The sequence below is a fragment of the Orycteropus afer genome, unplaced genomic scaffold, assembly GCF_000298275.1.
Source record: "Orycteropus afer afer isolate SDZICR_OR568_19922 unplaced genomic scaffold, OryAfe1.0 scaffold00006, whole genome shotgun sequence".
Classification (NCBI taxonomy): domain Eukaryota; kingdom Metazoa; phylum Chordata; class Mammalia; order Tubulidentata; family Orycteropodidae; genus Orycteropus; species Orycteropus afer.
The window spans coordinates 9,549,605-9,561,440 of NW_006921593.1; the positions used below are offsets into that span (position 1 = coordinate 9,549,605).

At 54.8% G+C, this 11,836-nt stretch overlaps 1 protein-coding gene across 1 annotated transcript in view; it reads left to right on the forward strand.

Moving 5' to 3' along the window:
- GUSB (glucuronidase beta) overlaps nt 1-9,433 on the forward strand; it is a 12,967-nt gene extending 3,534 nt beyond the window's left edge. Inside the window, exons 5-12 of the mRNA XM_007942524.1 lie at nt 554-741; nt 1,551-1,703; nt 1,901-2,079; nt 2,163-2,309; nt 3,800-3,884; nt 5,835-6,011; nt 7,115-7,250; nt 9,276-9,433. Coding sequence (XP_007940715.1) covers nt 554-741; nt 1,551-1,703; nt 1,901-2,079; nt 2,163-2,309; nt 3,800-3,884; nt 5,835-6,011; nt 7,115-7,250; nt 9,276-9,433 — 1,223 coding nt within the window. The remainder of the gene's footprint in view (nt 1-553; nt 742-1,550; nt 1,704-1,900; nt 2,080-2,162; nt 2,310-3,799; nt 3,885-5,834; nt 6,012-7,114; nt 7,251-9,275) is intronic.
- Nucleotides 9,434-11,836: the final 2,403 nt, after the last annotated feature.

Below are 11,836 nucleotides of genomic sequence, written 5' to 3' on the forward strand. Positions count from 1 at the left end.
TCAAACCCACCAGCCACTCCTTGGAAGGAAGGTTGGGCAATCTACTACTGTAGTGATACTGTCTTGGAAACCCAAGGAGGGGTCACTGTGAGTCGGGTCCGACTCGACAGCACGTAACAACAACAACAACATATATATTATGAGCTCTGGGAGCATAGTGCCTAAGGCACTTGACTGCTAACCAGAAGGCTGTCGGTTCAAACCCACTAGCCACTCCTCGGAAGGAAGGTTGGGCAACCTACGTCCGTAGTGATACTGCCTCGGAAATCCAAGGAGGGGTCGCTATGAGTTGGCTTCGACTCAACGGCACATAACAACAGTCTGACCTCACTGCTGATGGTAACTGAGGTTCAACAAGTGGGGTCTTGCCCACAATCACATATCTCAGGCCGAGAACCCCAGGTCCCTTCCCCATTGTGCCGCCCTGACTGAATGCCCACCCCCACTGCTGACTGATGGAGCTCCCACAGGCACTCCACGTGGTGGAGGGTGCACCCTTTCTGTGAGGCCCAGGCCCAGGGCCTCCCTCAGCCCTGATTTCTGTCTCTTGCAGGCCTCGTGAATTACCAGATATCTGTCCAGGGCAGCCAACGCTTCGACCTCAAAGTGCGCCTTCTGGATGCAGAAGGCCAACAGGTGGCTGAGGGCACAGGAGCCCAGGGCCAGCTGCAGGTGCCCCGTGCCCACCTCTGGTGGCCATACCTGATGCACAGCTACCCTGCCTACCTGTACTCGCTGGAGGTAATGCTGTCAGCACCGGCCGGGTTCCGGCTGAAAAGGGCCATCTGCCCTCTCCTCCTGCCTTGGGTTCAACACCAGGCTCCAGACGGTGGGCAGCGGGCCCTCTAATCTTCACAAACAAGTAGTTTTGTTTTTTTTTTTTAATAATTTTATAATTTTTTCATAATCATGGTGAAAGTATACACAGAACATTCACCAGTTCCACAGTTTCTACCTGTGTAGTTGGTGACAATGACATTCTTCAGCTTGTGCAGTCATACCCCATCCTTTTCCAAGTCATCCCACCACCAGGAACAGAACTGCCCACCATGAACGGAACCACCGAGCAAAGCCCATGCCCATCCCTGGTCACCCTTCATTTTTTGGTTTCTGTAAATACTGGCTTACCTCACAGAAGCAGCAGCATCCAACGTTTGTTCTTTTGCAGCCGACTCATTTCGGTCCGCGTGACGTTTTCAGGGTTCACCCATGTGGTGGCATGCATGACAGTTCTGTTTCTGTTAGTCTGTGACACGGATAGGCCCTATCTTGTTTGTTCATCTGTTGATAGACATTTTGGTTGTTTGTACACACGATTAGATGCTTCAGCGTTCGTGGTCTGAGTTTTTCCAGCACGTGGTTGGGAGGCCCCAGTTCTGAAGAGCAGATCCCAGAGGTGGGGGCCGAGAGAGGCAAGGGGCTCCCCGTTGCCAGTGGCTGAGGCCTCTGCTTTCTGCGTGTTTGCCTGCAGCCCCGGAGCAGGGCTGCTGGGCTCGACGAGGGCCCTTCCTGCTGGAGAGCAGTCTGACACCAGACCCTCCGGCTCGTAGGTGCGGCTGACGGCACAGACTGCAGCTGGTCCTGTGCCTGACGTGTACACCCTGCCTGTGGGGATTCGCACTGTGGCTGTTACGGAGAGCCAGTTTCTCATCAACGGGAAGCCCTTCTATTTCCATGGGGTCAACAAGCACGAGGATGCCGACGTGAGTGTGGGGCCCACGGGGACCTGGTCATCACCCCCTTCACTCTCCCTGTGAGGGCCTCTCCTTGCTGGGGCGTGAGCTGGAAGGGGGGCTGTTGGGGCCATTCTCCAGTCCCGGCTCTAGGAGGACGGGCGTCCCATGCCTCCGCCCCAACTCTGCCAGACCAGCGGGGCCGTTTCCTCTCCCACTGCCTCCAGATCCGAGGGAAGGGCTTTGACTGGTCACTGCTGGCGAAAGACTTCAACCTGCTGCGCTGGCTGGGCGCCAACGCCTTCCGCACCAGCCACTACCCCTACGCGGAGGAGGTGATGCAGCTGTGTGACCGCTATGGCATCGTGGTCATCGACGAGAGCCCCGGGGTGGGCATTGTGCTGCCGTGAGTGCCCGCCACCCCCTGCCGCTCGGCCGGCCCCGCCCGGCGGGCGGTGACGCGCGCTTCCTCCCCGTCCTGCTCCACAGTGAGAGCTACGGCAATGCGTCTTTGCACCACCACCTGGAGGTGATGGAGGAGCTGGTTCGCAGGGACAAGAACCACCCAGCCGTTGTGATGTGGTCTGTGGCCAACGAGCCCACTTCCTTCCTCAAGCCCGCTGGTTACTACTTCAAGTGAGTTGCCCCTGTCTGCCCCTTTGGGTGGCTTGGCCTGGCTGATGGCCACGGCAGCGCTGAGGTCGGCTGTGGGGTGGCGTGGGCTGTGTGACAACTGGTACCCCCTCCCAGCCCAGGCTTGAAGGTGCAACCAGACCTGGAGAGTTAGGGTTCACATCTTGCCCCACCCAAATTAGCGTTTGCAACCCCGTGTCTCTGCTTCCCACCTGTAGTGAAACCCACAGTTAACAGGAGCCCCTGGGGCTTATGCTTGGCTTCTACGGGAAAGGCTGGGGTTTCAGGTTCATGCAGAGTGCCTCAGGGGCCTTCCCCGCGGTCTGGATGGTGAGGTGCAGAGACGGGCATGTAGGGGCAGAGACAGCAGAGTGCGGGGGGTGGGGAGAATGCTAGCACCCTGTAGGCGGTGGGCCAGCTCCACGTCAACAGGGCCTTGGAGCTTCCCAGCAGAGACCCAGGCTGTGCGTCGTTTCAGTGTGTGGCCTTGGAACCTGAGGGGAAGGGAGAGTGGTCTGTCCTGCAGAGTCCAGAAGGGTGTAGGTGGGGAGAGGGTGTCAGGAAAATTAGCCCCTGTGCCACAGAGGACCCCAGCCGACCGGGACACAGCCTGGCACGGACTGGCCCATTGGAAAACCTCGTCTCCCTGGTTACCTCAACCTGTCCTTGTCTCAGCGTACACGCATGGCCGTCACTGACTTTCCAATCAGAGTAATTCCCGTCGTGTCTGAGCCCTGTGCTTCCCCTCTGTAATTCCCGCTGCACTTTGTTGTTTGGGTTGGTAACGTTTACCTGCATGTTTATCTGGTACCACTATGCTGTGAAGTTGTGGACTCACGTGTTTAAGTCACTATTGGACCCAGTGCCTGGCTCATGGCAGGTGGTTGCTAGTGGCCGTCGAGTCACTTCTGACTCACGGTGATGCCGTGTAGGATGCCACTGTCAGGGTTGCTGGTAGGACGCCACTGCCAGGGTTGCTGGTGTGCACGAGTCCATTCTTGTGGCCACTGTACTCTGACCGCCACCCAGCGCTCTGTCGGGATCCGTAGGGCTTTCATCGGCTGGTCTGTGGAAGTAGATGGCCAAGTTTTCCTTCCTAGTTGGTCTCAGCCGGTACTCCCTAATTATCATTAGATTAATAAACCTTCCATCCTGATGCATACCCCGTCCTTCCTATTTTCAAGAGCTTTTGGAGGGACCCAGAACCTAGTTTATGTCAGCGTCCAGCCCGTGCACCTCAGCTCACACACCCTGCTTGCCCTCCTCTGGTCGGCTGGGCTTCAGTGAGGGAGAGGGGCTGTGATCTGGGAATAGAGGAGCAGGCTTGTTTTAGCCCCCGTGTCCAGGGAGGGAGGTGAGCAGTGTTCAGGCGTGGGCGTTGGTCTTGGTCTTGGCTGGGGAGGATGGAAGAGAGATAATGGGACATGGGGGTCTAAGTGGCCTTCCCTGACCCACGGACCTTGTGTCCCATGTTTTCCACCCTCTGTGGACAGGACGCTGATTGCCCACACCAAGGCCTTGGATCCCTCCCGGCCCGTGACCTTTGTGACCAATGCCAACTATGCCAGCGACCTGGGGGTAAGCCTGGGGTCTCCATGCTTCTCCTCTCCTCACTTGCCTGTCCCCCAGCCCTGTCCTAACACTTGCTAAAATGACCTGCCTAGAAAGAACCATGAACAGCGTGCAGCCATTTTCACCAACAGTCTTTTGGTTGACGCTAGTTACCTATGTATACACTATGTGGTGTGGCTCCTAAGTTAAAAGAGGTTGGGCCTAGGGAGAGTTCCTTAGTCCTCACTTTGAACTCATCATCTCATTGTCCTCGATTTAATACGCTCATCAGGTGTCAGAGGTGAAGGGGGCTGAATTGTCACCAGTGCAGTTTCCGGTTTAAACCTGGCTGATCATCAGGGCCACTGAGGGAACTTTTTGGAAGTTCAGATCTTTGGATTCAGAGATTCTGATTTAATAAGTTCAGGGTGGGTATCTTAGTGTCTTAGGCGCTCTGGTGGTGCAGTGGTTAAGGCCCTAGGCTGTTAACCAAAAGGTTGGTGGTTGGAACCCATCAGCTACTCTGTGGGAGAACGATGTTACATTGTTGGGATTGCACTCAATGCCATGAAATACAATGTGTATGAACTGCTATGTGGAGAATCAGTTTGCTCTATAAACTTTCACCCAAATCATGATAAAAAAACAGGTAAAGGGGTTAGGATTCCCACACATATTTGGGGGAAACAGCTCAATCCGAAACAGTGGGGAAAGCTCCACAGGGATTCTAATGGCCCAGCAGCTTTGGGGACCCCAGACCAGACCAGACCCAGCCCTGCAGATTGAGAGTCCAGTGACCGGTGCACACGGCTGGCCGGTGGCAGAACCAGCTCCAGCCCAGCCCTTCTCTCTTCCCCTCACGGCCCCCTCATCTCTGGACGCCACATCCAGCCTCATGAATCCTGGGCTCGCTGACGTGGACACACAGCCCTGGCAGCTCTATGTTGAATGGCCCTGAACCTGTCAAACAGGAAAATGGTCCATCGCTAGAAAGATGGAAATGCTGGAGGAAGACAGGGAGGCGCTTGGAGGACACGCTCCAGGCCGCGGGGTGAGAAGACAGTTGCAGGCTGCACACAGCCATTTTCTGTGCACAGAGAAAGGCTGACTGGCCTTGATGTGCCCTGGCGTTTCCCCAGAACCAAACCCATTGACATGGAGTCAGGTCTGTCACAGAGTGGAACTACTTCCCTTTAAAGAGTGCATCATGTACCAAGGTGGACCAGGTGGCCTTACACCTGTCAGAGCCTGAGGCCCTCCTTACTGCACAGCCTTCCCTGTGGCAAGGGTGCCTTTGGGACGCACCTGATCTGGCCTCCTGGGAAGATACAGGTGCATCTGGTTGAGTTGATGGTCCATCTCCGATATGTCCACCCAAAGAACCCTCAGCTGTTTCTTACCCTTGCCTTTGACCACCACCATGCTTGCAGAGGTTTTTGGTCACTGGGGCAAGACCATGTCAGTCCAAGTGCAGGTATTGACGATGTTTTTATTAGGAGCTGGAGACATTAGAGACTAGACAAGTGGACACAGAGCCTCTGCGGCTCAGTCGCGCGCCACCTTGTTGAGCCTCGAGGCCGCCTGGCCCACATCCCTGCTCCCACCTGGGTGAGACCCTCGGGTCACTGTAGGGCCTGCAGCACTAGCTCACGCCCAGCACGGTGTGTGGAGACAATCGGCATTCACCCCACTGTTCAGAACATCTCCCCCGTCCAGGTGGGGGGAGACGCAACCCAGACAGGAGCACAGTCCAGTGGTGACAGGACCCTGGGCTCGGGCTGTGTGCTGCCCGCCGTGGGCAGCCTGCCAGGGCCTCAGCCCAGGATCGTGGCCCTGCTCCGCTGATACTGCTCCTTGATGCGTTTCTGTGTGGGGGCGGGATGACTGCGGGACGGAGGGTTTCCTGGTTCCCTTCTCTGTCGCAGCGCTGTGTCTGTGGTACCGTCCCCCGTCCAAGCGGCCCTCTCCCTCCCCTAGGCTCCGTACGTGGATGTGATCTGCGTGAACAGTTATTACTCCTGGTATCACGACCCCGGGCACTTGGAAGTGATCCCACTGCAGCTGGCCACCCAGTTCGAGGACTGGTACGGCGCCTACCAGAAGCCCATCATTCAGAGCGAGTATGGGGCAGAAACAATCCCAGGCTTTCACCAGGTGGGTGGGGCAGCGTCTCGCTCACTCCCTCCCTGAGTCTGTACGTGATGTCTGTCCCTCTGCTGCCCAAGCGAGAAATGTGCTTCCTGCCTGCCTGTCACTTGCTTGGCCGCCATGTTGTACCTCTCAACCTGCCAGCCTCTGTCTCATGGACTCAGGCCTCAGAGGCAGCGTCCCCAGGTTTCCCAACAGCTTCCCACCAGTGGCTTAAACCCAACCCTTGGGAGCCCCACCAGTGGTGTCCCCGAGCCAGCAGTCATGGCGTCTGACCTCTGACCTCTCCCTGGTGTCACGCCCAGGACTGGCCTGTTTCCAGGGTGTTCCCTTGCTTGGGCTCCTCGTCCCCGGATGTCCCATGTCGAGGCCATGATCACCAGCCAGCAGATCCCCGTTCAGTGATAAGTCTGATCCTCAGCACCTGCTCTGGGGAGGACGCCGACGCCTCCTGCCCGTGGCAGAGCGGGCCACTCGGCCGCTGCAGCAGCTCCACCGATCTGTCTCAGACGTTCTCACCGAGCACCGTAGTTACTTCGTGGTTCGCTTCTTGACCATACAGAGCACGGGCTCCAGGAGAGAACATTTGAGTCTGTTACACGTCAGGTCCATGGGTCAGAGCTGTCTCGATAGAAATGAACAACAAACCTGAGCTCCTTGCACTGGCCCTGTTCACTGCCATCATGGTGATGACGGATGTCTTCCTTGCCAGACTGTCAATGCCTGTCATGCTGTGAGATGCCATTGAGTTGATTCTGACTGAGTGACACCATGGGACAGAGTAGAATAGCTCCACAGGGTTTCCAAGGCTGGAAATTTTGACATAAGCAGACTGCCTCGTGTTTTTCCCACAGAGCGGCTGGTGGGTTCGAACCACTGACCTTTTGGTTTGCAGCCCAGTGCTCTGACCACAGCACTGCAGATGCCTTGTTCATAGATAAGGCAGTAAATGAAGACATCTCTATTCTGAGCTGCTCGAGTGCAGTCACACCCTAGCTGTGCTCCACTGTGAGGACAGATGGACATCGCCACGTGGAGCGTTAGTTTCATCGCACGGTCATGGCTCCGTGGGTTCTGCCTTTCAGCTCTCTCTCTGCCTTGAATCCCAGGACCCGCCCGTCATGTTCACGGAGGAGTACCAGAGGAGACTGCTGGAGCAGTACCACCTGGTTCTAGACCAGAAGCGCAGACAGTACGTGGTTGGCGAGCTCATCTGGAACTTCGCTGACTTCATGACCGACCAGTGTAAGTGCACTTTGGTTTGTGGGAAGGACCGTGGCTGACTTCTCCAGGTTGGCCTTGCCATCCAGGGCCTTTGGTGGTAGGAACACTGGTTACCCAAGGGGACAGCTGGTCCAGTTGGTGGAGGCCGCGCAGAATCTCCCAGGGAAAGTGAGCTAAGCTTTCCCAGCTGCAGGGCCACCACTCGCAAGTTTCCCACATCGTTTTATGGTAAAAACACGGCAAACAGGAGTGTCTTCTATCTTGAGGCAAAAATGGCTACTGTGTCTGTGTCTCTTTCTCAGCAGTATGAGGAGAACACAGGAATCTCTGGGTGGCGCAGACAGTTCAGTGCTCAGCTAGTTACTCAAAGGCCAGGGGTTCACATCCGCTCAGGCACCTTGAGGAAGGGCCTGGTGATAACTTCAGGAAGATGAAAGCGATTGGAAACTCCATGAACACAGTTCCGCTCCAGAACACATGGGGTCGCCAGAGTCTGCACCGACTCGATGGCCGCTGTGTATCTAAGTATTCCCTGTTGGGACTCACTCATTATTCCACAAATGTTAATAATGTGGAATGTAACCATTGCACCAAATTCAGTAGTGACTCTCCCATTAGGGGTATAACAGTTGGGTAGAAGTTGAGGATTGAATCTGAAGAAATAGTTCATGAAGTGGGGTCAGAATATAGAATAGCTGCAAAACCTGAAGAAACTGGAGATTCCGGTCTGTTTTGTTTTTCATTTGTAAAAGGCACGCTACCCAAACAGGCTCGTTTTAAAGTGCTCTGAGCGTGAGCACGTTCAAGTCTTCAGAGGCACTAAGCTCCGTTCTCTCATCACACGAGAGCAGCTAAAGGCTTCTTCGGTTCCGTTTTAAGTGTACGCCTCCCTTCTTTGCATACCTCTGGGTCTCCATGAAGGTCAAGTGAGCGGTTGGGGAGCTAGGGAAGACAGGTCTTTGAGAGCTGAGAGCGTAACTGGCAATGAGGGTGGAGAGCGGATAGAGGAAGTCGTGAAGGTGAGGCAGGAAGAGAGCAAGGAGCAGGATGAGAACACAGCTCTGCTGAGCGGAGCGAGTCAGGCTCACGGGCCTGGGACGTGCTGGGTGGTGGTCTGGTTTCGTGGTAAGTGTGCCTGGCTTTGTGTCGTGAGGTCCGCTGTGTGACCTGGATCCCCTAACCTGGTGGTAGGCTAAGGCCACCGGCTTGCAGGTTGAAGGATTCCATCCAGGGCAGGGACAATGCCTGGCATCTACTTATCGTGGAAGAAATTACCATCTTGAGGCTTTCCGTGGGAAGGATCACCTTGACCTTCAGCAGAGCCGTTGAGCTCACGGGGAGGTGAAGCAGGTGTGTTGGGAGCGCAGCCCTGAAGGCCGCGGCCAGCTCTGCTCCCTCCGCTGAGTTCTGGCCACGCCCCCAGTGGTGGGAGCCCAGCCGGAAGTCTGCCGGTGAGGACTCAGAAGTCCACCAGTAGATTCCACTTGGGCACCTCTGACTGACCACAGGTGTCTCTTCAGAAAAGCCTGAGTCTGGAGTCCCTGGTGGCGCAGATGGTCAAGCACTCAACCCCTAGCCCACAGGTGGGCAGTTTGAACCCACCGGCAGCACCCCAGAAGACAGTCCTGGCCATCTGAGAGGTCCCAGCCTTGAAAACACTGGGAGCAGTTCCATCCTGCACACGTAGGGTGGCCGTGAGTCAGAACTGACTCAGCAGCGGCTGACCGCCACCACAAGGTGTGAGAGAGAGAGAGGCCTGAGCCTTTTCGAGGGCAGCTTTGTCCCAGGTCCCTTCTGGTGGCCTGACGGGGCACCGTAATGTTGCCGACTTTAGTTTGGAAGTAAAAGAGAAACGATTTCGGACTTCTTCCCCTAACAGGATATTAACAGGTCAGGGAGCTGTGATGCTTGGGGGCCCCCAAGTTGTCCCTTGAGATACCCCTCAGACCTCCACCCTCCCGTTCACAAGCATTTCACTGTCGTACCCAGCATAGCGCCCACCTGCACCATCAGAAGTCACCTGAAACGTCTTCCTTTTGTTTTCAGCACCGTCGAGAGCAGTGGGCAACAGGAAAGGGATTTTCACTCGCCAGAGACAACCGAAAAGTGCAGCGTTTGTTTTGCGAGACAGATACTGGAAAATCGCCAACGAATCCACGCATCTGAAGCCACAGTGTCTGGAAAACAGCCTGTTTGTTCTGTGAGGCAAGAACTCTGTGTGGCCCGGCCCGCGGGCGCCACCTGTCAGAGCCCTCTCCCCCGACTCACCCGGAGCCGTGCCTCCCAGACATGCACCGGCGGGCACCGGGCACTTCTGGGTCTGGGGGTGTGTGGTCGTGGCTAGAAGGGAAAGTGAGAGTGAAAATAAAAACTTTTCTAGCGTGAAGCGTTGGTTTAAACGTGACCACCCCCCACATTGGACAATCTGCGTGATACGGTGCTGCCGGAAGGAACCTGGGATTGTTTTTGTGTCTCGGGCTGTCTCCCAGCCCAGCTATGCTGTTGCAAGGCACTGCCTCGGGGGCCCACAGCTCGCTCAGAGTCGCTGGTTACACTTGTGCTGTCACAGGCCAGCTCAAGCAAGTGACAGCCAAACTCTCACAGCCTCCAGGAAACTCCAACAGACTGACTGACAGGGATGGTTGGAGTGACGAATGAGTCCACACCCATGGAGTCGCCACGAGTTGCAATCCATTTGATGGCAACTGGCAACAACAGGTGTACGCGGGAGGGTGCCTAGTTCACAACCGAGAGGTTGATGGATCTAATCTACCCTGAGGGGCTTTGGAAGAAAAGCCTGATGGGCTCTTGAAAAATCAGCCATTGAAAACCCTGTGGAGCCCAGTTCTGCTGACACATGGGGTTGTCGTGAGTTGAAGTAGAAATGACTGCACTGGTTGGGTGTTTATGTTCACAGTTAAGATGATAACCGTAAGGTCAAAGTGGTGGACTGTCTCAGCTGGAGCCAGTCCTGTTCTGACTGATGTCTCAGCTTGATGGGACGGACAGATGTGTGTACAGCCTGTTGGGTCTGTCAAAGCCGACACCACTGAACACGACCCGTCTCCTGTGGCTGACGCTGTAAACAAGGGCTCCATGCCTTTCACCTCGACTGGCTCCAGCCTCTTCTCCAGAGGGAGGCCTTTCCTCAAGGAGGCATTTCTCCCCTCTTCTATGAAAAAACAAACGCAGTGCTGTCCAGTGGATTCTGACTCATAGTGAACCTCCCTTGGGTTTCCAAGGCTGTAAATCTTTACAGAAGTAGATTACATCATCTTCCTTCCGAGGAATGGCTGGTGGGTTTGAACTGCTGACCTTCCGGTTAGCAGTCAGATTCCTTAGCCACTGCACCACCAGAGCTCCTTCCCCTCTGTAGGCTCCATGGAGAGCTCTGGTGGTGCAGTGCCTAAGGCCCTTGACTGCTAACCGGAAGGCTGGCGGTTCAAACCCACCAGCCACTCCTCGGAAGGAAGGCTGGGCAATCTACTTCCGTAATGATATTGTCTTGGAAACCCACGGAGGGGTCGCTATGAGTCAAATCGACTTGAAGGCAGTGAGTTTGGTATAGGCTCCATGAAAACAAGGGCAGGGCACAGCTGCTAAGGTTTCAGCATTTACTGAGCCTGGCTGAAAGCTCCATGCATTGGGAACACCCTTTTTGTCTCCAGCCACATTCGTGGGTGATGGCTCCTGTGGGTGGTGGCACACGTCTCAACAGGCACGCCATTCTGTGCTCTCAGGGTAAAGCTGTAGTCACACTTCGCTAGGCATCAAAGTGTTTTTAAAAGAGGCAGCTGTCTCAGAGGAGGTAAAATTTTAGGAATTCCTATTTCTTGTGTCAACCACTGACCTCTTAAATCCCTTGAAGGAATCAAGTTTGGCATTCTAGTTCAATGTCAAAGAACAATGTGTAAGACTCTTTAGTTAATAAGCAGTCTAAACAGCAGGTGTACCCGGATGTGCGAGAAATCAGAGGAGAGGCCCATCTCTCAGTCCTGAGGTTCAACAGTAAGGTGCAGTTGGGTGTAAGGTGTGGACAGCAAGACGCAGATGGTCAGGTATGGATGGAAAGGGGTGGCAAAGGTGTCTTTGAAATGGGCTCATTTTCCTTCCAGATGCTTCCTTGTTTGAGGACTCTGACAGCAGTGAAGTGTTGAAGCTGAGCTAAAGTAAAGCTATGAATTGACAGCAGCTGATGGTGGCGCAGTGGGTTAAGAGCTCACTTGCTACCTGAAACGTCAGTGGCTTGAATCCACCAGCCGCTCTGAGTGAGAAAGATGTGGCAGTTGGCTTTCATAAGGACTGACAACCTTGGAAACTCTATGGGGCAGTTACTCTGTCCTCTAGGTGCACTGTGAGCTGAAATTGATTTGATAGCACTGGGTTTTGGGTTTTATGTGTTTGCATAACTGTAGGCAACAACACTTTGTCATTAATTCTTGACAACCACATTCATCATAAACCCATAATTCCAAGAACTAGAATCTCTAAAAACGTAAGTTGACACATCATCTGAGAGAAGCGTCATCAACTCAGCTTACCTGTAGAAGTGAGGCTTCGGTACCATCTTGAGCCTGGAAAGTCAGGGTTCACGTCCACGTTTTTGA